The sequence below is a fragment of the Nannobrachium achirus genome (genome assembly GCF_963921795.1).
Source record: "Nannobrachium achirus genome assembly, chromosome: 12".
In the NCBI taxonomy this organism is placed as follows: domain Eukaryota; kingdom Metazoa; phylum Chordata; class Actinopteri; order Myctophiformes; family Myctophidae; genus Nannobrachium; species Nannobrachium achirus.
Genome location: NC_137832.1, coordinates 28,697,000 through 28,723,199, shown reverse-complemented (window position 1 = coordinate 28,723,199; position 26,200 = coordinate 28,697,000). Strand labels below are relative to the sequence as shown.

General features: G+C 40.7%; 1 protein-coding gene across 1 annotated transcript in view; it reads left to right on the top strand.

Moving 5' to 3' along the window:
* Positions 1-6,182: 6,182 nt before the first annotated feature.
* The window catches only part of LOC308295501 (transmembrane protein 150A-like), a gene marked incomplete at both ends in the record, with an annotated part of 32,496 nt that continues 12,478 nt past the window's right edge, over positions 6,183-26,200 (top strand). Inside the window, 6 exons of the mRNA XM_080738552.1 lie at positions 6,183-6,247; positions 7,190-7,237; positions 9,000-9,067; positions 11,243-11,373; positions 14,358-14,535; positions 16,093-16,246. Of these exons, the coding sequence (XP_080594678.1) occupies positions 6,183-6,247; positions 7,190-7,237; positions 9,000-9,067; positions 11,243-11,373; positions 14,358-14,535; positions 16,093-16,246 (644 nt within the window). The remainder of the gene's footprint in view (positions 6,248-7,189; positions 7,238-8,999; positions 9,068-11,242; positions 11,374-14,357; positions 14,536-16,092; positions 16,247-26,200) is intronic.

The following is a 26,200-nucleotide window of genomic DNA, read 5'->3' as shown; positions in this document are numbered from 1 at the left end:
AGTTGAGTGAGAAAACAATGTTTTACATTAAGTTAATCATCTGGGGACCCCCCAAAATAATTGGAGGGTCGTGTGTGATGTGATGACGTCATCAAACGATAAAGTCGACTTCAACTCAACTCGAAGTCGAGTTGACTTGTAAAAATCACAAGTCGTTAATGCCCTAGTAGGCAGAGATTTAAATACCCGCCCTTATCAACCTGATCAGGGAGGCGCGCCCCCCCCGAGTTGTCTGCATGAACTAGCTACGCAAGCTGCACCTCATTTACCTTCAAATATGGAGATAAGAGGTTTCTGTCGACACTCGACAGCAACAGTATGCAATGTGGCCCCCCTGGAGTGAGTGTGGAAATACAGGTTACCTATCTCCATTCAGAAACTGTGGCCCCCTCTATCATCAAAGTTGCCCAGCCCTGACCTACAGTATACTCTCCACTAGTCCCACCCTAACATTTTAGTCTGGTTTTTATTTGTTATGAAATCTTGGAGACTCTTTTTAAAAATGTTGGATACTCCTACAATTCTTCTAAATGTATGTCTAAAAGTATTGCAAATAGCAGATCTACAAGCTCACAACAAGCTCGTAACTCTGGACATACATTAACCACTTTAAGCCCTCTTTTATACTTATATTAAAAAATTGCCGATATATAAGCTCCAGATCTACAAGTGAACTTGTAGGTTGACTATTTTTTTTAAAAGAGTTTGACATATTTATAAGAAATGTATTACATTTACTGCAATCAATGCCAATACTTTTAACTTTTATTCAAATATTGAATACAGGACAGGTCTTTTACTTATAAAATACTATTTTTATATTGTGGTATTTCTACTTTTATTGGTCAACTTCTCTTCTCTCCACCAACAATGTAGGCCTACAATGTACATTCTCCTTTGCCTCGAGCGATCTTAATAGTACGAGCGTTTCAGGCAAAAATCGTAGCATGTGAGGGGTCAAACTAAGGGTTTTTCGGGATTCTGAATCCAATGCAAGCATTTGTTTTGCACGAAAAACATTCCTTTCCGAGAAACGGCCACCACAAAACTTTGAAAAGTGATGACTCATCACTAAACCATAGTTTTATGGGGTCCGTTTTTAGCCCATGGAATGTTTTTTGTGCAAAACAAATGTTTGCATTGGATTCAGAATCCCGAATAACCCTTAGTTTGACCCCTCACATGCTACTTAAAGCATATTTATTTTTTGTATTATTTTACTGTATAGTAAAGTCTATGAGAGCCCAACTTTGATTGGCTCCCACAAGTTTCCCAAGACAAATCTGCAATGCCCCTATAGCCAAAAATGTTCCATATGGCCTGTTCCAACTGTGTGCCAAATGTCATGCTTCTTTCATAAAGTTCACGATTCCATTACTGCCCGAAACGCATGGACTATAAAAACAGGTTACCCGAATTCATGCATGCATTTGCCACACCTCACCATTGTTCTGAAACAATCACGGTCCAGTCCTGTCAGAGCTACAGCATAAAGACAGAGTAGTTCCCACTTGTCAACTACTGGACCATATAGCGAGGCAGATAAAGTGCATATTACAGGTGAATCGTTCACTTGCGGATACAAGCACCAAAATTGGCACACATACTCCTTAGGCATTGCTCTTTTCAGAAAACCATCTGGCCGAAAAAAAAATCAAGATGGCGGCCAATTTTCATGATGGCCGCCATTGAATATACAGTAATCTTGCATTCCGCATAAAATCCTATAGACTTGTCCTATTTGAATGATTTTGGTGTCAAATCATACATTTATCACTATGTAGAATCCTAATTTGGACCCTGGACTTACTCAATGGCTTCCTTGTATCATATATCAGTCCCGGAATCCTAATATTCTGCTAAATTAGAGGTTTGTGTTATGTCTGACTCGGGTAAAATGGGTGGTAGTGTATATCTTAGTATTGTTAGAGGTTTATAGTGTGTGTGTGTGTGTGTGTGTGTGTGTGTGTGTGTGTGTGTGTGTGTGTGTGTGTGGGGGGGGGGGGGGGTGGTAATGTAGTAACTCACAGAGCGGATTTCAATGCACAGCGGCTGACGCGGCTAAAATGCATGGTAGATATAATAGCGCCGTGGGATCACTCTTTGTCTAGTCTCTATTCTTCGACCTTTCCGACTTGGGTAACCTTGCCAGGAGTACAAGACTCCTGCCGACACAGCTTTGGGGGTCATGGAGACACGCAAACTGCCTCACCACGATAAGGTGATGATCCCGTCGAGGCAGGAGGTCGTTTTTTTTTTTTTTGTCTTTTCTTTCTTTCTTTTTTTTTGACTGCAGCATTCCAACTTACATCCACACTTGGTCAGCTGCTGGCAACTCTCTGCAATGGGTCCAATCAATCTGCCACAGATCTCCTGTCTTGCTTCAGTGCTGCTTGCGTTGGAGGAATGGCTTCGTATGGCCTCTGCTTCCGAGCAAACAAGTCCAACCTCGCATCATTGACACCTACAGCTGTGCTGGATCGGTCGTACATCATGACCACAAACTTCTCCAAGGTTTTCAGGTCTTCATCATCCACTACAGGTTGTGTAATGGCTGAGTTTGCTGAAGACACCGGAAGCCTCATCACAAACATTCCAGGTTTGCCACACAGACTTCTTCCCCTTTCCGCGGAATACTGAAACAACATCGCAGCCAGTGAAGGCATGGAAGAAGAGCATCCCTTTCTGCAAGAGTGCAACACAGGTCATGAACAGGAATCCACTTTAAGTTCTGTCTTTGGCCAAAGGCATGGTGGTGCCACCCCATTCAACTTTCTGGCTGATAAGATAGCATGTGTGACCTCACCAAATGTGGTCATTGTGACCAAGGAAAAAGATGCTCTCAGCAACAGCACTATCAATCTGGCTGGGGTGGCACCATGCAGTCACGAAGAAGTGGACACACAGATCTTTGTGCATGCCAGGCATGCCACGGAAGCAGGCAGCAAGGTCATCATGGTCAAAGCCAACGACACAGATGTTGTTGTCATCGCAGTCAGTGTTCTGCAGGCACTTCAGGAGCTCGGTCTGCAGCAGTTGTGGGTTGCCTTTGGCCAAATACAGAACTTAAAGTGGATTCCTGTTCATGACCTGTGTTGCACTCTTACAGAAAAGAGCAAAGGGATGCTCTTCTTCCATGCCTTCACTGGCTGCGATGTTCTTTCAGCATTCCACGGAAAGGGGAAGAAGTCTGCGTGGCAAACCTGGAATGTTTGTGATGAGGCTTCCGGTGTCTTCAGCAAACTCAGCCATTACCCACCTGTAGTGGATGATGAAGACCTGAAAACCTTGGAGAAGTTTGTGGTCATGATGTACGACCGATCCAGCACAGCTGAAGGTGTCAATGATGCGAGGTTGGACTTGTTTGCTCGGAAGCAGAGGCCATACGAAGCCATTCCTCCAACGCAAGCAGCACTGAAGCAACATGTGAAGCGTGCTTCCTATCAAGCGGCCTGCATCTGGAGTCAGTCAACAGTATGTCAACCAGAAATGCAGACTCCTGACAACTGGGGCTGGACCAAGAAAGGAGATCTGTGGCAGATTGATTGGACCCATTGCAGAGAGTTGCCAGCAGCTGACCAAGTGTGGATGCAAGTTGGAATGCTGCAGTCGATGCAAATGCTACCGCTTTGGTCTGACCTGCACAGCACTGTGCAGCTGCAGGTGCGAGGTTTAGAAGCGTTGTAGTCTAGGCCTACTATACTATTGTACTATACTGCCTAGGCCCTAGATAAAAAAAACTAAAAATACTAAAAATAATTTTAAAAAAAGACAAAAAAAGAACTACCTCCTGCCTCGACGGGATCATCACCTTATCGTGGTGAGGCAGTTTGCGTGTCTCCATGACCCCCAAAGCTGTGTTGGCAGGAGTCTTGTACTCCTGGCAAGGTTACCCAAGTCGGAAAGGTCGAAGAATAGAGACTAGACAAAGAGTGATCCCACGGCGCTATTATATCTACCATGCATTTTAGCCGCGTCAGCCGCTGTGCATTGAAATCCGCTCTGTGAGTTACTACATTACCCCCCCCCCCCCCCCCCCACACACACACACACACACACACACACACACACACACACACACACATACATACACACTATAAACCTCTAACAATACTACACTAACACCCATTTTACCCGAGTCAGACATAACACAAACCTCTAATTTAGCAGAATATTAGGATTCCGGGACTGATATATGGTGAGTGAGTAAGTCCATGGGTCCAAATTTGGATTCTACATAGTGAAAATGTATGATTTGACACCAAGATCATTCAAATAGGACAGGTCTATGGTATTTTATTGCGGAATGCAAGATTACTGTATATTCAATGGCGGCCATCTTGAAAAATGGCTGCCATCTTGAAATTGTATTTGGCCAGATGGTTTTATGAAAAGAGCAATGCCTAAGGAGTATGTGTGCCAATTTTGGTGCTTGTATCCGCAAGTGAACGATTATTTCTGTTATCTGCCCGGCTAATACTTGATACTACCTGCACAGAGCTCCCTTCAGACAGCTGTCTCCTAACCCACTGAAACACAGGTAAGACTCCTTGAATGATAGCAGATTTTAGATTTATGTTTTAGGTTAATAGATTTTTAGATCTACTGTAGGCAATTTTGCATTTTTTAGATTTGGAGTTTTATTTTGTAATCTGCAAAATAATTTGTGTTTAGTGATTTTAATGGCACCTGTCTATTTAAACATGCATATGTGATCATGCTGAAAGCGAAAAAACTAAAATTTTAGTTTCTATGGAGTCAAAACTAAAGTAAAATTAAAATGGGCGTGTGTGTGTGTGTGTGTGTGTGTGTGTGGGGGGGGGGGGGGGGGTAGTTGGGCTTTACAAATAATACATACTAAAATGACAGTAAACACAATCATTAGTCCTTAGTTTGAGTCTTTGCCAATTTGTCCCATGCATGAACTGAAAATACATTGTCATGTGGGTTTGCCAATTCCATCAGGAGAGAGAAAATACGCATTTAATCAGTTTCAATTTGAAAGAGTTTCAATTGTCTGCACATTTCTGTGTGTCATCACTTTGTCCTGTGTCCTGTATGAGATCTCTCTCCTGACTGGATTAAATTGGTATCCCCATGGAATCAATGGGCCTAGAGTCTCCTCAAAGTATTGGCTTCGGAATGTGACAAAAACCAAACAACATTATTGAACTGAAGTCTCCTTGGGGTGAATAATCAATAGAAAACAAGTCATTTTGGGGGTGAACAACTCCTTTAGAGGGCTGGAGAGACAGGGAGACCAGTCCCTTGTTCCAGACAAACACTCTTTAGGGCAGTGGTTCTCAAAGTGGATTCCAGGGACTCTGTGGGTTCCTTTAGGGGGTCTAAATGGACAAGTCTGGGGGTGTCTGCAGACAAATAGGCCTTCATCTTAATTTGGGAGCCTTTGCCATGAAAATGTTTGAGAACCACTAACATTAGGAAGGAAGCAAGCCCAAACTAGAAAATATTGTTCCTTCGAAACAATTGTGGGCATGCTTCAAGCCAGAAAACAATGGCTATAAAAGTACAAAATGTCAAGATCGCAGGCAATGCTCTCGTTGACGTTACTGACGCAATCGGACGCTGCATGCATGATTTGAGGCATTTCGTTCCAAAAATGTGTTATGCAAAAGTTGACCCGCTGGTGGCGCTATAACAGGCCAATGTGAGAAGGGTGGCATCTGTTCCTTGACCTAGTGGGAATGTGCTTGCAAGATTTCACGCATATCGCAGGCTGTGTTCATGATTTGAGTTGTTTTTGGCCACTTTATCGCTGCTTGCAGCTATATATATTTAAAAAGAAAAATGTTGTGCATGTTAGATAAAGGTCCTTAGATTGTGTGTAGAATGTTTCATTATTCTGTCTGTTTTGTTTCTTTGTACCATGAAAAGGTCTTTAATAATACTTTCACTTTTGATACTTGTACTTACATCTTAACACCTGATATGTTTTTCGTGTAGCCTACATATGATGTGAACACTTTACAAGTGATTTTCTTATGGGTGACATTAACTTTTAGGCTACCGGAGTAAAAATAACTTTCAGGTATAACCTGTGACTGATACGTCACAGTGACTACACCTGAGGACATCTGAGGGCGTTTCCCCAGGCAGAGACTTCAAAACGCAGCCAGCATGTGGATATTTGACTTTAGTTGCTGTTTTTCCTCCAGCAGGACATGGTCGTCTGGGCCCTCCTCCCCATCTCTCTGTCGCTGGTGTCCTTCATTGGAACATGGACTGTGTAAGTATAGGCCTACTTTTGTGCGATCATGCTGTATGTTTGTGATAATTATGGAACAATAGAGTATAAATAAGAACAGCAGCTTTGAAAAAGATAAATAACATGGCATCTTCCTTCTACATTGTAATAACTACAATGCAAAGTTATACAGATGTCCAACAGATGTATATCGGACCAGTTAGGGCTGCGAATCTTTGGGTATCCCACGATTCACGATTTTTTTTCACGATTCTTTCAAATTCAGAAACGATTATTTTCTGATTTAAAAACAATTCTCGATTCAAAACGATTCTCTATTCAATTCATATTTCAGGATCTACTCCAGTCTGCTGGCATGAAAGCAGAGTACATTTACGTAGCTTTTATAATTGTAAAGGTTTTATCAACTTATTGCAATAATGTGAACAAACAAAGGTAAATCCAAGACAACATGTCTGATTTATTCATGCTTGCACTCATTATTTTAACTTGTACAAACACAACATAATTACATAATATCTAATAAATGTATCGTAATAAAAAAAATCATAATAGAAAATCATAAAAATCATAATATCTAATAAATAATATCTAATAAAAAAAACTATTTTTGAAAATGAGATAGAAACACGATTCGAATTCGAATCAATTTTTTCCTGCACCCCTACCAGTTACCCATTTTTCATATATGGAGATCCATGTACTGTACAGTATATGGAGATATGCTGTGAGAGCCCAAACATGCTTACTCAGTTATTCATTATGTGAAAGTCCTATGATGTCGAATCTTAAGCCGGTGGGACGAACGGTTCTCGAGATACGCGGATTACATATACACACACACACACGCAGAGACTTCTCGCATTTATTGTAAGATAATAAATATCCCAATGAAAAAACACACTAGTTTGGAATATTAGCTTTTAATGTGTTAATGATTTGTAATTGTTGTTTCTCTCGTAGATATGGCCTGGCTTTAAGGAACAATCATGTGTGCTCCCTCAGTGACTGGTGAGTTCCATCTCCTTTCATGGGAAATCTAGTGGATAGTTGACTTTCACCAGTGATGAGGCTGGAAGCTGTTACTTTAAAACATTTTTTTGTTTTTGTTTTAGGCACTCACCTGTTTATAACTGCAGACAAAATTCATCTGTGGGATGTTGCGGAGTACCTACGATAAGGTAATTAGACTTAGTAGAGGACCTGGCTAAGATATGTATGCACTTAATTTAGGAGAGAATATCTCAACTGTTCTTGGCTAATATGACCCCAAGGAACAATTTAAGAATATTAACCCCTTAATGCCCTGCCCGATAACTCCAAAATCCCATACAAAATATCTTTTTAGATTTTATGCACAATAATCAAGTGAAATCAAATCAAATCTGCATTCTACAATCTTTATTAGTGAAACTTTAGCATATTTCCTTTCAGATGGTTATATTAAACCTTTCAGGCCATCTATCTTTATTTCCCACAAAAATAGGGCTATGAGATTACATGCAAAAATACTCAATCAAAACCATGAAATGTACTTTCTCCAAGTTGTATTCATACTTGTGGCATGTTAAATGTTTTTGATTCCAAATTGATGAATATTAACTCTTTCATGGGAATTGGCAGAGTACTTTAACCCAATTAAATAAATACCAGTAAGACTCCCTAATCGGGAGATAAGCGACCGTCAGGTCGCATACACAAAGGCAACCGTAGCCAATCTGGAGGAAATCTGGGCCATGTTGATGACATGACTTTAGAGATACTGTGTACCAATTTGCGTGATGTTAGGCAAAAATCTGTAGGAGCAGTGTCCAAAAATGTGTTTTGCAAAAAAAAAAAAACACCAACCATTGCTGGAGCATGGAATGGTCGGAGGACCAAACAGTTCAGAGCTTGTTGAACTACTTTTATGAACGTGTAGTGTGGTGAAGTAAGTATGTATGTACATTTCATTTGTATGGCACTTCACAACATTTAAGACATTCCACAAATGGTTGTTTAAAAGGTAGTGTTTTTAAGTGGTTCTTAAAAATGTCCAGAGAGGCTGTAGCTCTCAAGACCTGTGGAGGGGCATTTCCATACATTTTTGTTTTTGGGAGCAGTTAGGGGTTAAGTATCTTGCTCAGGGACAACATTTGTAGCTCATCTGGTTCAATAGTTGTAGCTAAAACTATTTTGAGATGGTTGCTATATTGGATTTGGCCACAATGTTGACCCAGAAGAGTCTCTGGGCACTAAATCATTAGAGCATGCCCTGGGTTACATCTGGGATACATTTGGTGCTTATACACTGATTAGTGCAAAAACATTCCCTGAGGCCCTGGACAATAATAAGTTGACAATTTGCAACGTTTCTTAGTTGTTTTGTCAAAAAATATTGAAATTAGAAATGTTAAAAAATGTATATATCCCTTAAACATTGGTATTCGGAACATTTTGAGCACCTCAGAAAATGTGTCGCTCCAACGGTTTAGAAGATAGAGCCATGTTGGACGTTGTGGTAATTCTGGGCGTGGTAATTTTGGGGTATTTCGTCCTGGATAGAGAATTTCTCACTGTTCTTAAGTTGTTCCTTGGGGTCATATTAGCCAAGAACAGTTGAGATATTCTCTCCTAAATTAAGTGCATACATATCTTAGTCAGGTCCTAGACAAACTGTAAATTAGAAGTAAATGAGCACCAAAACATTTCACACCTGCCACCTCACTTCCTCTTGGAGTTGAAACGTGGGCATATTTCTTTAAATAAATTATTTAATTATTACTGGTTTCAGCACAAGTGGAAGCAACCCACCAGAGAACTCCCTCTTTTCCACCACCATCAGCCTTGGCGCCTTCCTTTGTGAGTGAAAGAATAAAGCTACTCTACAAAAATACATAGGTTACTTTTACTCCATGATATGAATTATGTGCATTAAAACTAGTGGTGTAACGTAACTAATATGTACATTAACTCAAGTACTGTACTTACAGTAAGTAAAAGTTTGAGTTTTTTTCCCCTTTTCACTTTACTGGAGTATTTCCAACTTTCTGTATTTTACTTTACTCCAATAAATCTTAAATGCGAATATTGTACTTTTACTCCACTACAATTACTGTATTTGAAAACTGTAGTTAATTTGTAGATTTTGTTATTATTACAAAACACACTAACCACTTCTGCCCTATATTTTGGCCATTTAAAATCTGATCTACAAGTTCACAATGTGTCGTGATGCTTGTAGAACGTCTATTTTCAAAAGAGTTTTGGAGTGGTGAAACCGTCTCCCTATAAACAGCTATATCCGTGGCTGGCTGGCTGGCTGGCTGGCTGGCTGGCTGCTGGCTGACTATGTGGGTGGGTATGTCTGTAGCCTGGTAATACCTCTAGTGGCCACACACACTAAAGGAGGGGCGCTGTTGAGCAGGCCAGGCACACTCAACACTCTCACACACACATGCACGCACACACACATGCGCACGCACGCGCACAAACACACACACACACACACACACACACACACACACACACACACACACACACACACACACACACACACATGCGGGCGCACGCACGCGCGCGCACACACACACACACACACACACACACACACACACACACACACACACACACACAGAATGTAAAAATCAAACCCAAGTTTGAAGTGAGCGGTGGTGTGTGTGTGTGTGTGTGTGTGTGTGTGTGTGTGTGTGTGTGTGTGTGTGTGTGTGTGTGTGTGTGTGTGTGTGTGTGTGTGTGTGTGTGCGCGTGTGCGTGTGCGTGCGCGTGTGTGTTGCTCACCCAGGTGTGTGTGTGTGTGTGTGTGTGTGTGTGTGTTGGGGGGGCGGGGGGGGGGGGGGGGGGGGGGTGCATGTGTGTGTGTGTGTGAGAGTGTGAGCCATACTTGCTCACTCAGGCCACCACTGCTATTGCAATTGATGCTCAGGGCAGGCTAGACTCAACAGCACCTCTCTGGTCACCCAGGGTACTCAGGCTACATACACCAGAGGCTACAGACACACAGACAGACAGACACACACACACGCACGGATACACACACGGCCACGCTATGGAGACGGTGTGACCACCGCTCAAAAATATAGATCTAGAACACAGAATCAAAAACAGATCTAGAACACAGAATCAAAAACATAGATCTAGAACACATAAAATTCATAGATCTAGACAGAAATCCCACAACACACACACAGTGTGGATCAGCTCTTCTTAAACAATTTACTTGTACAGTAAGGTACAGTACAGTAAGGTACAGTACGGTACGGTACGGTACGGTACGGTACGGTACGGTACGGTACGGTACAGTAAGGTAAAGTACAGTAAGGTACACTAAGGTACGGTCCAGTACAGTACAGTACAGTACAGTACAGTACAGTACAGTACAGTACAGTACAGTACAGCACAGCACAGTAAGGTACAGTACGGTACAGCACAGTACATCAAGGTAAAGTAAAGTACAGTAATGTACTGTACTGTACACTTACTAGTTACCTTACAGAAATAATATTATAAACTATACATATAAACCACTTTAGCCCTGTTTTATACCTTGCCTATTTCAAAATAGGCGATCTACAAGGTGTGATGCGACGTGTTGTGAGCTATGAAATGAAAGTGCCATTATCCGATTAATCGATTCAACGTTTAAATAACCTGTTCCGTTTTGCATAAATAGCTGCAATGACGCTGGATGACCAGAGGGCACTGTTGCGCAGCCTAGCCACACCAGTACTGTACTGTACTGTACTGACAGACAGGAACAGATTGAGAAGGGCACTGTTGTTTTATACATTTCGAACCTGTGAAATGGGACATTCTGCACAATGAGTAGGCTGGCCTACTTTTACTTTTAATACTTTAAGTATATTATGATGCCGATGCAGTACTTTCTCTCAGTACATATTGAATACTTCTACTCGTAATGGAGTATATCTACATGTATTGATACTTTTACTTAAGTGCAAAATGCGAGTACTTTTTCCACCACTGATTAAAACTAACTCTGATTCTATGTCTTAGTTCTGTTGTTCAGTATTTTTCACCATGCCCACATCCTGGAGCGAAATGCTGCACATGCGATGCTGAGCAGGTTTGCGCTGGCCTTTGGTGTGGTGGCATCTATTGGATCATTTGTAGCCGGAAACAGCAATGTGAGTATATCTCATAGTTCAAAGATTTCCAGTGTTCCCTCTTCTGAGCAATATTATCCACTTCATCCGGGGGGATCTCCAGGCCAGTGTGGAGATGTACTTCCTCCATCTGGTCTTTGGTCTGCCACAGGGTCCTGTGGGACCTGCTTTGAGGACCTCCCTAGGGAGACGCTCGGGTGGCATCTGCACTAGATGCCCGAACCACCTAAGCTGACTCCTTTAGATGCCCGAACCACCTAAACTGACTCCTTTAGATGCCCGAACCACCTAAGCTGGCTCCTTTCCAAGCGTATACACACCGACCTCAAACAACCAATCCACATACACACCAATCTTTACAGTTTTACTCGTCTAGTATACCGTCACCTTCTTAAAATAATGGCCTAAGTACTTTTTTAAAAAATTTCAGAAAACAGAAAGAAAAATCCAATACAAAACTTTTTTAATCATTTCATCCAAAATGTTTATGTTTAACAATTATGACTACTGACATACAAATAACACCGTCTGTCAGTTATAAGAAGACTAAATAGTAAAAACCTGATTTAGGCCAGATTATTTACAGAATTACTCCAGACCTAGGCTTTTTATTAACTTTTTTAAAGTCACAAGATCATGTGACAGGCCAAAAAAGGCCTATTTTGGCCCAAGAGACATTATTGAGATAGGTCATTACACTAAAAAGGGCTGGAACAGCATGATCCTTTTCAATTAGGATATAGGCGTTTTTTCTGTGCGCCTGTTACCTGGCAAGTGACTCAACAGATTCTATCATGCACGATAACGTGATATTCCAGTTCATAGTCATCTCGTTGTCATCACACATGACATACCGGTACATGCATTGATGCATAACATGTTGGGCAGACACTCTTCAATTACTTAATACCTTTAGAATTTCCTGGGCAAAGGAAACGATGTTACGCATACAGTTAGTACGGTATTTGGATAAGGAGGATGTGGTTACAATAATGATGGTGGACACGCAATACAAAACAATTAGTTGTGTTCACATTAAGCCTGCTGAAAGACTCTAGGTCTAGGACACACCTGGAGTGTTAAGCCTCTATCAGAGTCCAAGGTGAAGAGCCTATCACCGCAAATTTTAGGTGTAAAGCTATCCACCTAAAGTGAGAAAACAAGTGGATCGGAGGCCATCATAGTCAGTCACAGTGAAGTGTGACTGACTGGTCTAGATTGACCAATCAGTGAACGGGGTGATGGGCCGATCAGCGTGTATCAAAACAGCAACGCGGTATCGCCAGTGGAAGCTTGTGATTGGCTGAACCGGAGGTAGGGAGCACTCCGTTGTGTTCGCCTGGACCGTGCAGAGGTGCCGAAATTCGGGGGGATGAAGATTTACTATTCTGTCCATAACGGCAGACGGCACATAAGCCGGTAACGGCGCTGAGTCGGCTCATGCGACTGTCGCAGACTCGCAACGCTCGACTATGCAATGTTTCATAACATAATCATAACATTCTATATTTATAAGGTCAAGTATTATACTTAATAATTGGGACTAATTAAGAACCATTATCATAGTTATAATAGGCCTACATTTACAGTAGTTTAGGCATTTTGTTTTGATAAGGTTGTGGGCAGAACAATTTGTCCTTGTTTGTTATTTGACTATTTTTACTTTAATTATAATTAAAGACACTTCATAGTGAATTAGTGATTATAATAAATATCCTATGTCATGATTGCTAGATCAGATTGTGTTTATAATATAATGCCGGCGTGCCTCCGTCATCTCCACCGAAAACAAGCGCTCCCCCCTTGTTCCATTGTCGAAACTGCGTTGCTGTTTTGATTCACACGGCTGATCTGTCTGAAAGTAAAAACAGAGAGATGTGTCGGGCTTCGCGGTGGATAGCGGTGCCTACTATGATAGGGGCTTAACTCTCAGCAGTACAAGTATGCTTAGGAATTCCTACTTCAAAATGACACAGGCAACGTCATGATACTATTTGGGAGGGCCATGATTGTTGAAGCTGTCTAGCTGTGTTGTTTGCTTTGCTACCAAATGACAGTTTGTAACACATAGAAACATAGTATGATCTGTTTGTTATCCTTATTAGTCGACGCCTGTTGTCAGAAATTACATTTGTATTATTAAAATTCAATCATTCAATCAAAGTCTGCATTTTCAGACCCAAAATTATTTTTTTTGTAACGATTACTCACCCTATGGACGCATGAATTCATGGATTTTTATTGTTATTATTTGTGTTGCATTCCAAAGCCAACAATTTGTGGAGACTTTTGAGTCTCCATAGGGAACCACTGCTGGTCATCAAACTATTGGCTTAGGAATGTGACAAAAAATCTAAAGAAATATCCATGAATTCAAGTCTCCATGGGCTGAGTAATCGATAGAAAATACGTAATGTTTTGGTGAACTATCCCTTTAACAATGATTAAGGCGCATGAAGTTCCTTTTGATGTATGTCAATATGTTTCCTGGTACATTTTTTATAGGGTATCCGTGACTGCAAAAATCAGCCCCACGGTCACTCCAAAAGGTGTCCAGATGTTAACCCATTAAGACTTAATAATTGGAACACATTATTACACATTATCACTTTGACCATTATTTTTTTAGTAGATATACAAGTTCACTGTGCCGCGCTGCGAGCTAGTAGATTTATTATTTTATTATTTTTGGAAAATCATGAAGATTTGTGCAAGTCTTTGAATATTTTGACACACTTCTGTAAATCTCTTTCTCTTATATATGTATTTGGTATATGTATTTGGCCACCAACCCCCATCTCAAAATATTAAGTATCAAGCACCCCCCAGAAGCAAATAGTTGTCACAAATGTTCGCTTCAAAAATATATTATAGCTAGCTATACATTATTATAACTTGTATATCTGCTATTTCTTGGTAGTTATAGCATAAAATAATAGTTAAAGTGGCTCAAATCTATGCGTTCCAGGTCTTAATGAGATTGTCTTGTCTCCTGTGCTCCACAGCAAGTCTACCTTCCCCTCCTGCACAACCTGGGAGCGACTCTTAGCTTCACCTGCTTCTGTTTCTACACCACCCTGCTCACAGTACTGACCGGCAAGTGTGTGCTGACAGGATGGGAGAAGTGGCTCTACCTCCTACGAATCATCTCCACCATAATCCAAATCGTCGTTACCATCTGCTGTATCCTTCCTGTAAGCCTTAATTAGGGCTAGTCAAGTATAACACCCCACCCACCATAACCTCGCCTACCAGGCTTTCTTAGGGAAAGCCTGGTGTTTGTTCACAACTGGCCGTTTGGTTTCCGCCTAAAGCGCGGAAACCACTAGAAGAAGCGGCGTCGCTTTGATTTGTTCCCTCCGTTTGTTTCCCCAATCCCTATTAAAATGCTTGAGTAGCCTTGTGTAGTTTTGCCAGTCACTAACAGTTGGACTAAAAGATGCATATACCAAACGATCTTTTCAAAAGCAAAACTAATTTTATTAGGTAGGCCCTAAAAGTATGTCCTTGAGCGCAGGGGAATATTTTGGGTTAAAACTGAATCCGGTTTGATCTTTCCGGCAAATTGTAGTCCTTTGAGTACTACAACATGACGTTTTGTGGTTTCCGCTCCAGACTGGTTACAAACCCGAAAAGTGAAGTGATCCCAGACTACACCCATCATGAATCGTCAGTCATCGAGATTGTGCAATACAATGGGTTAGTAGTAGCTAGAAAACATCAAGGCTGCCCACCTACTTGTATGGCCCATTTAAATAAGTTATTTAATGGCGTGACTTGTACAGGAAAGGTACATTCTAGACCAGTGGTTCTCACAAAAGAAATTGGCTCATCCACGGCACCTCTGAATTACATTGCTACTTTACAGTACATTACATTTTTGTAAAATATGTAAATCTTTCCCCCTAACTTCTGTTGAATATCTGTTTCTAGAAAATAACTTTTTTACTTGGCGTTTAACCACTTAAACCCCTATTCTGTGGGGAACATTCACCATAAATAGCCGATCTACAAGCTCACAACGCGTCACATGACGCGTTGTGAGCTTGTAAAGCTGCTATTTTTGGCGAAGACACTTGGTGTACTGTGGGCCAAAAAAGATCGTACCAAGTACACTGTAACTCAAGTCCGTTTCACTAAGTATAAGTGGTTTAACTGAAGTGATATTGATAAATTCCAAATCTTATGACAGTTTTCTGAGGCAACCCTCGTCATGGCACCCACTTTGAGAAACCCTGTTCTAGACTATAAATAAAGGGATATAAAGACTAGCTTTCATCCATAATCTATTCATTGTTCAGTATATGTCTGAAGACCGGGTTTCTCAAATGGGGGTACGCAGGGGTACTGCAGGGGGTACAGGAGAAAATGGGAATATGTACTTTACTGTTATGGTAATGACAAAACATTGACAGTCTGTGTGTGAGCCTGCTCATCTGTAAATTGTTAAATCAAATTACATCAATACCTTGACTAGTACAAATGTTATTGAATAGAAAGCGATGTTTATTTGCCATTATGCTGTTTTAATTTGAACATATTGGCATTGGAACTCAACTTTTGATGTCAATTTTATAAGACAAATACTGTAGTCAGGGGAAGGGGGTACTTGGCTTCAGAAATCAGTATAAGGGGGTGCTGCAACCAAAGAAGTTGAGAGCCACTGTCTTAAGATACTGCAGTAAGCATAGGTTTGCACCAACAGCTGTCATTATACATCCTTAAATGTGGTTCCTCCAGTCACTGTGTTGTTTGCCCAGGAGGAGTACCTGTACAAGCACATATCTGCTGTATTTGAATGGATGCTCAGCGTCAACCTGGAGCTGTTTGAGCTCAGCTACAGTGTGGAGTTTTGCGCCTTTACGTCTGCCATGCTCGCAAATCTTTTGGGGAGGCAAGACGAAGACAAACTTTTGATATTGAATCCGCAACCAATGGGAAATGTCCTGACATGAAGACACCGGCACAGCAGTTGGACGTTTTGAGACACGTGAGAAGTAAAATGGCTGGACCATACCTATTTGTTTTATTATTATTTTTTTGGTGCCTATATCTTTTTACTGGAACTACTCTGACCTCTAAGGGTGCTCTTGTGTGTCTTGCTGCGTCAGCGTCGCCGTCACCCTTTCTTTTTTCTTTCTTTTTTTTCTAGTTTTTATCGCAATTTGAATTTGTATGCCTTTTGTTCAAATTAGCTAGATATTCTAGCATCTCAGGGGGGTTGACAGCAGGGGCGTCAATTGGGTATGGCAGGGGTATGCAGCTGCCATACCCTGGGTCCAGGGGGGAAAATAAAAGTTACTTTTAAATATAAATACATGAATGTCTCTTTGTCTATCTGTGCCGGCCGGTTATGTTAAAATACAGTAAAATAACTACAAATGCGAAGTTTTACAAAATGGTCACTTCAACAAGGTATTATAATTATATTCTCCACGCGCGTTCAAGACACTAGTCATGTTGCCATACCTTAGCTATTTCTGAACTGACACCACTGGTTGAAGGTCAACATAGAATGGATATTTAGTGTCCTCAAACGGTACATGTCACAAGCAAACAATAGTGGTCTCCAACACTGTTGAACTGGACTGAAACATTTACCTCATTACAGCTTCCTCATTCTCATGATAAAACCTAAAGACCTTGAACGTCACTGGAATGTCTTTTCAGATGTGTTCCTTGTCTTATCTGATGTTGCAATTAACGCTCGTCCGGTTCAACCTGAAATATTCAGGTGTGTCCAGCCGCCCACTTATTGGATCAGAAAATCATGTTTCACTTGCTTGTGGGTCACCACCCACCTGACAACCAGGTATGCGATAAGGTCTTGCTGCCGCGGGGAATTATCAGCCCGTCGTGTCCATATACGCCATAATGATCGAGCAGCAAGACCTTTAGCACTTATTACCCGGCTAATAAATACAATTAATAATTTGACTCGAAACTAAAAACAAAATGAAGTATTTCCTTGTATACGGACGGCTGAAAGTGTTCCTCAAGTGTTGCGCTGGGCGTCCCCCCACAGGTCGCCTTGGAAAACAAGGAAGTCAAATGTTTTTAAAAACATTCTTGAGAGCAATGCTTTGTTGTAAATTACGCTGTGTGTTTGTTTACATGGCTGACATGTTGGATACGGTACTAAATTCACACAGTGCATCCTGACTGCAGCAGGTGCTCTGAGCCGTTGATGAGCAGCGGTGAATTATAGAGCGAAGCTGTCATTATACGCCTATAATTCACCACTGATTTCAGCGCTCGACCAATCAGAATCAAGCATTCAACCAAGCCGGGTAATAATTATACTTAATGAACAGATGGGTGTGGCCACATAAAAGCATAACACATTTAACACTTTCTGTGCACTTGAAAAAATGAAAATCTTTCTCCAAGTATAATCATAAAACCTGATGATTATGTTGGGCCCCTTACAACATTCATGGTTTTCAACTGATTGTGAATGCAGGGACCACCACCCTGATTAAGAATCCCGGGGACCACTTTTGTGTTGTGTGGGGGATATGGGCTAAGAGTAGTTATTTTGGAAACCCTTGATATGCATTCCATGTCAATGCATCCCATTGTTTCTCCACCACTGGTTCACCTATCGCCAAAATAAAAGTCTGTGTTTCTGAGGCTACTGGTCCATAGACTATACTAGCAGACCATGGTATAATGAGGCCTGCAGGTGGTCAATTGGGAAATGTTTTAAATGTATTTAAATATGTCATACATTCAAATTATGTTTTGATTAATACCTGAGGTGTTGGGGGAAGCTTGAAATTAAAGGAGTAGTTCACCCCCAACCCAAAATGACAATGACAAATCAATGGGGATACATTTATTGTAATCAAATTATTGTCTTAGGAAAAATAAAAAATATTATTTAATATTAGTCTCCATTGCATGAGTAATCAATAGAAACATTTTCATTTTGGGGGTGAACTACTCCTTTAAAGGGCTTGATATGTTGCACAATATTATGCGCCGCAAATATACTATCAAGCCCTCAACAGTCATTTAACTGAAATGTGCTAGTGGTCGAGAGCTCAAACACTGTTGAGAACCACTGATCTATTTCCCATCTCACGGTTACCCTTATTCTGTTCTCAAAACAATTTAAATGTTAGACCTCAGTCCTAAGTGTGGATCTCAATTAATGTAGGCTATTTATTTTGTTGTTGCTAATGAATGAATGCTCACCAGAGAGAGGCTGTTAGATTAACAGCAGCGTGATATTCTGGTTCTAGTATTCATACCCCAAATTGTTTCCAAGTAGCCTATCATAATGTAAAAAATCACACTCGTGTGAACTGAGCGGTGGTGTGTGTGTGTGTGTGTGTGTGTGTGTGTGTGTGTGTGTGTGTGTGTGTGTGTGTGTGTGTGTGTGTGTGTGTGTGTGTGCAACAGCGCCCCTCCCTTAACATGTGTGGTCAGAAAAGGTTACTGCAGGGCCAGGCTACGGACACGGAGACATACAGACAGACAGACAAACAGACAGACAGACAGACCCACACACACGGCCACGTATAGGAGCGTTGTGACCACCGCTCAAAAAAAGTGCTATATTACATTTCTGTTTTTATGACATCCATATTTGGATATAGGGAAATGCAACAAAGTGGAGATTGGCAGATTCTGTCCAAATAAAGTGACGTTGTGCCACCATCTAGTGGTCAAAAAGATATAGACTAACATGCTCTATGTGCTTAAAAGTAGTCCCAGGTTTCCCATAAGGTTGCATAGATACTAGGGGTGTAACGATACATTTTAATAGCGATTCGATACATATCACGATACATGGTTGACGATACGATACATGGACGATATTGGTTCATGCATGGCGATACGATACGATTCGATTTAATGATTTAACATCGATATAGTAACTATTTAGAAAATAAATTAAATCTGTATGAAAGGTGTGGATAGTGCAGGTTATTAAGGGAAACATGCATTATTATGGATATAAATAAGTAAACACAGTGATTATCTGCCAAATACATGGACATTGTATATTGACAAACCTGCACCTTGACATGAACCCAGAGATTACACACATTTATCGATAGACCAGTGTAGCTAAATGGAAAGGAAAAGTAATGAAACTCCTCCTTTTCATTTTTTCTTCTTAAAAATACTAAATACAATGCACAAGTAGGTAGTATCGATACAATCGATTCTTTGCACTGCCGATTCGATACGATACAAAATAAAACGATTCGATTTTAGCTGTTTTCATTTCGATATACTTCGATCTTTTTAGTTAAAAACGATATTTCGATACAGTTACTATATCGTTACACCCCTAATAGATACCCATTTTCTGTTTCGATGCCCATTTTCTGTTTCCCCATAGCTTTGGCTGATTGGCTCGGCATAGTGAGAATGTGTGTGCAAAGTTTCACGGCAATCATACTTCAATCGAGGCATTTTGTTCAAAACGGACAACTGTAAACTTTGGAAGCCAATGAGCTAATCAGGATAGAATGTGAAAAATCTGACAGATCTCTTATAGTCACATGACCTTCCTCGTGGCGCTATAACTAGGGATGAGTATCGTTCACCTTTGAATCGATACGATACCTTTTTCGATACCTGGGAATCGATACGATACCTTTTTGGATGCCATTTTCGATACTTTTTATTTATAATACTTATTATTTTTCTTTCTCTACTATTTTACACACCACAATAGGTTATTAAGTTATTCAGCCATTTTCATGTCAAGTAGGCCTAGTAGTAGAGTAGTTGGCTATGTATAACTATAGTGTTTGTCTACAATAGAATACTACACAGAAAGAGTGGGGACTTCACTCTCGCTGCTGCGGGAGAGATGGAGAGCAGAGGTGATGATGATGATGATGATGATGATGATGATGATGATGATCAGACAGTGTGGTGGAGCGGAGAGTATAGACGTTGGATAATCATCATAATAATAAACATTATAGGCTATTGTCGGCTATTTTCACAGTAACGAGTGTAGCCTATAGCAGTCATTAAACTTTCAGTAGCCCAACTGTTACAGATGCGACCGGTCAGGGTTGTGTTCAAAAGTATCGAAACGAGGTATCGTTTGTTTTTGCGTGAACCAATACTCGATAGTATCGACGTCATGCGATCGATACCATTACAATTATCGGTGACAATACCAAACCCTAGCTATAACAGGCCAATGTGATCGGCATCCAGAGATCATGTGAAACTGCAGTTTCACATGATCGGACCAACGGTGCTGGAGATTAGCGGTTCACGGACAGAAGGACGGACGGACGGATGGACGGATAGACAGACAAGGGGCAAAACATATAGCCTTCGGCCTGGTGGAGACAACAAGAAAAGTGTCTAACTTTTTTATCAAACAGTTCTCTCTTGTTCTGAATCATGTTTAAATAAATCAAACATATAGCCTAGTCTAGGCTATCAGATTCATCATTCTGTATATCAGAATCACTGCCTATATCTTCATTATTAGATTAGAGGAGAAGCTAAATTAAATAATGTCCATACATGGGATCTTAGTTCCTTCTATAAAAAGTGCTTGAACAAATCACAATCAGGAGAAAATTGCATCAGTTGTTTTTGTTGTAAAATCATAATGTTTATTTTGACAGATATGGTCAGTGTGTAAAGAAACTCAGACCTCTGTGGAGAGTGGAAGTAAGAACTTATTTTAATCACCTCTTCTCTGAATTCTTCTGCAATGTGCTGAATGCTCTGCTATCCTGGTTATTATTAGTGCTGTTTCCCATATGGTAATCCACATGCATGAGCATGCCTTAAAGATGGATAACATTTCTTGTAGAGCAAGTGCCACTCACTTTCATTGATTTAGCTGCTTTCGAGTGGGTGCACTTATGGACTTATGGTATGTAAAATTATAGCTTGTAAAATTATAATGTGTGCACCTCACCGTTTCTCTGGTGGAGCACACACACACGCACGCATGCACGTACGCACGCATGCACGTACGCACGCATGCACACACGCACGCACACACACACACGCACACGCACACACACACACACACACACACACACACACACACACACACACACACACACACATACCCGCATGCATACACACACACACACACACACACACACACACACACACACACACACACACACACACGTACCCGCATGCATGCACACACACACACACACACACACACACACACACACACACACACACACACACACACACACACACACACACACACACACACACACACACACACACATATTTATGCACATTTTGTCTTGTCTTGTCTTTTCTTTTCATATTTCCGTACTTTATTTCTGTACTCAAAAGTTACAAAAAAACGAAAAAAACAAAAAAAAATGGGTAGTAGTTACAATGTTCTCTTGCCCTGGGCAAACCTCTGTGCCAGTGATGATGCTTGACAGATTCTTGGATCATGGACAGAGCTAGACACCACTTTGCTTCGATATAGGATATCAGGCAACCTCCAATGCAGATCATCTGACAGCATGACAGGTGACCTTCAATGATGTTGCACACTCTGTTTGGCAGAGCAATTTCTTTAATTGCTGAGCATTACAAGGGCCTAATGCATTGGTCTTTCATAAATGTCAAATCTAGTTCAGAATGATCTGAACATTTGTAATATTTCAAATCTAGTTTAATGCATAATTAGGACTTCTGCAGCTACATGTTAATGCTATGACATACAGTAATTGTTTAGGAAAGAAATGCATGATTTTACTTTTAATTCATCCATCGCTTCTCATCTTCTCTTCTAATATTAAAGGAGTTATGACATGCTGTTTTTACCAATCATAAAAGTCTTTGTCCTGGTCCTTAAAGTATGTATTAAAATGTTAAAACTCCAATCCAGGGAGCCATGGCAGTTTTTTTTCTCTCTGTGTTCTGTGGCCTTTTGAGTTGCAAAGATAATATACGAGATGGCGTAGTTCAGAGACTTTCATGGTCTGGCTCATGTCAATCATCAGCTCTGCTCCGCCCCCCCAAAGCCCTGACACTCCCCTCATTGTATGTATATGGTGCAGTGATGTAATGTTGAAAAACTCTGGTGATACAGCAAAGGTGTTACAACGATGGACGATGAATCTCACTTTTCTGAGCCTAATCATTCAAAAAACGACAGATTACAGAAAAAACTCTGAATGTTGAAAGCTCAGTTTTTTTTCACACTCAAAACCATATAAGAAGTTCCAAATGCAGCTACGCCAAAATATGTAGAGTGTTGTCTGACCTCGTTATTTTGTCATGTTATCAGGCGCAAACAAATCAGTCAGCTCCATACATGGGCACAAAACAGACAAGGACTGACAGATACAGATATCTCCATATATGGCCATTATGGTGCTTCCCTGTCATCCGTGGTGCTTCTTATGATGCTTGTCTATCATCTATGGTGCCTCCCTGTATCTATGGTGCTTCCTATGGATGCTTCCTACGATGCTATCATAATATTGCTTCCCTGTATTCTGGTGCTTCATATGGTGAAAGAAAGAAAGAAAGAAAGAAAGAAAGAAAGAAAGAAAGAAAGAAAGAAAGAAAGAAAGAAAGATCAAGTTCATGTTTGGGGCCATAAAAAATACTCTATCTAAAATACACTATTTTCAGATACATACATACTCCTCGTCCCCTGGTATTTAGAGCAACTTGGTCAAGGTTTTGTACACTATAGCCTCATGCACCACCAAGCCCCCATACTGCTCTTTGATTAATGACTCCTGTTCGACTCCTGTTTGCACATGGACTACTGGGATGTATGGACAACAATGGAAACATGCCCTCAGTGCTTTTTGTGTTATCCTTGCCCTTTTACCATTGGTTGCATAATTTGAGTTTGTCACATAGGCAACCAGACTATTGTTCTATAGGTCTGAGAACCTCTATGTCACCTAAGGTAAAACTGTTTTCAGTTAACCTTTTTTGTTCAGCTAAACCTGCAATTTCCCAGAATTGAGCTAAACCTGCAATTTCCCAGAATTGCACCTTTCTAGTTTTAGAGAATATTTTGCCGGCAAAGTGATCCTGCTTTTTCTTAAAGGACCACCTCACCTCTGGGACATCATAAGACCAGTTGCATGCTGAAATACTAACTAACTCAGGATTGTGTTGATCGTGTCCCAAACAACAATAAAATAAGATCTGGTTGAGAGGTGAGGTGGTCCTTTAACCTTTAAGCTTCACTACATGTTAAGCTTTTGACTGAAGTTATCTGGGTTGTATGGCCATGCAGATATCTTGGACAATATAGTGTACAATCAGACAGGATTGGTCATGCTTCACTTGATCTCACAATATCTAATATAAATGCCTATTAAGACAGAATTAATTTACCAGTCGATTCCTCACGACTCGCGTCAGTGCAACCACACTTGCAATTTCGGGGCGGGTGAACGGCATTAATTTGGCTGTTCGGTGCCACAGAGATTTTGTGACTCCCCGAACCGAAACAAAATTCAGCTCTAAATGTGGAATGAATCGGACCCTTAAACAAAGATGGTCACAAGCAGAATGGATGGGGTCATCACAATAAATAAGCACAAATATGATTTACAATCAGAATCGGCCCTTTGTCTTTTCTGTTCCCATGTGGGAGGCTGCTGGCCTAAGAGGTGTGTCCGGGGATGGGGTGCACCGTATAGGCGCACCTGCCTCCAGTCATTTTATGGTGCATATTAAAGTAGGTTGGCCAGAGTCAGTCTTTCTCCTACCAGGTGACAGCTAGGTTATGTTTGTTTGTACACCTCCACATAGATTTTCACACATCCATGCACTCGTACTGACACTAACATAATTGTATACCGGTAGGTTATGTATAATTGGTTATTAGTTAAATACATTTGTTTTTGTGTGTGTGACATGACAATTCATGACAATGTGTGTTCATGACAATGTATTCATATTATGTTAACCCAGCCAAGTGCACATGGCTATAGGTCTAGTTTTCCGAATTTTGTTACATTCTTCTTTTTAAACGTCTATGATGAAATTGCATATGGTTTACAGTTAATATATCACCTTTTTGTTTTCTATTTGTACAGAGAGGAGTCCTTTATATGTGATAGGGCAATTGTGTGCTTGATAGTTTGGGGAGTGTGTGACCTACCTTACATTTAATTTAATTTATTTGTTTATTTCGTTTATTTGTTTACAATGCATATGAACATTACATGAAGCAATGTAAATACACCGGATTTAGCAAGATGCACATTTTCGTCCGTAGTCCCCAAACACAAACTACAGTTCACACGCCAGGAGCCTACCACCAATACCATGTGAAGGTACGTGCATTCTCATTAATGTGCAGAATCACCAAACAAGAGTACCCACTACCCCACAGATAGTAATCCACGTCTTATGCAATATAACCTTTGTCGAGGACATGGTCAATGACCACGTCCTTTGATGGTGCTTTGGGGTGACTGGGATCACTGGGGTGACTGGGATCTTTGTTGATCCTCTGGGCTTTCACCCAGCTAATTATAGGAGTTCAGTCCTGGTGGCATGCTATTCTCTTCTGACCATCCTCTTTGGGGGACCTTACATTTGTGTGTGAAACATCTTCCATAGCAGGCAGTGATGTGGTCTGTCAGTATACTCTCAGTGATGCCCCTGCTTTTTATTTATCAACACTGTAAAGCACTTTGAGCTATATATCTGAACGACAAAATGACCCTGGTGGGCTCAGTCTGAGATGATTGGAATCCATTATCGTTGTGTTCTTGACATGCACATACTGTCGCAAATAAAATGGCCAGTGAACTGTAGTCGAGAAAATACACAAAAGAAACACCTACTGACATTTCCCCTGAAATGAATAATTAAAGCGGTTGGAGTTTCCCCATAGTGTTCTTCACATTGCCTTGCTAGTACCTGGAAAATTGAACTGTCAGATAGACAAATACAGTCATTGTCCTCTAGGCTGATTCAGATAACAGCATGGAGCTTCAGTTACAGACAAAGGCCATGTGTCAAGAGCATTCTGACTCCTGCTTTCACTGCATTGAGCAATTACATGTCCATGGATTGTGAATAAACCCTGGACCAGTAGTGTTTTGGGAATTCAATGCTCTTAAATGCTCTCAGCATCAGTAATACACACTTGATGTCTTTTAAGAACAGTGCAATGTAAGTCTCAAGTGATCATTGCTGAGCTCACTGGCCTTCACTGCCAATTGCCCGCTGTAGATGTTTTTGCTCTTGGCTGGAATATTTTATCTTTGTATTTCATATTCTTGTCTCCGTTTTAGAGTGTTATATAAATCACTGTACATTACCTGTCTTCTTATTGAATTTGGTGCATCTTAATTTGCCATTATGAATAATTCATTGACAGTGACAGTGAACAATTGGGTTCTGGATCAGACTGGATGTCATATTTGTTATTCTTTTGGTTCTCATCATTGACAAAGTAAAAGGAATATGTGAAAATGTCCTCCGAGGTGGAAAGACTGGTGATGCGAGGTTAGTGAAAAAATAGACAGCATCAATCTCCTTCAGCACCAATTTCCTTTAACAGCCCATTTCCCCTCCAATAACTGGTTATACAGATTTATAGAATAGAATGCCTTCTACATCCATGCCCTTTGTTTTATTACTACTGCTTGTTCTCAGTCATCATTCACTGTAGGGTGCTGTCTGGATCTCATTAGTTAAGGACAGGTTGCATCTTAGTTGTATATTCTGTACGGTATATTCTGGCAAATCCTTCCACTTTATGTTTACTTCTAGATGATGGATCTCAAATATTTTACCAGAATCAGAATGTATTGGCAAAGTAACTTCACACACAGCGCTGAACAAGGAAACTTACTTGGTGCATTGCTCTTGAAGAAATGATATAAAG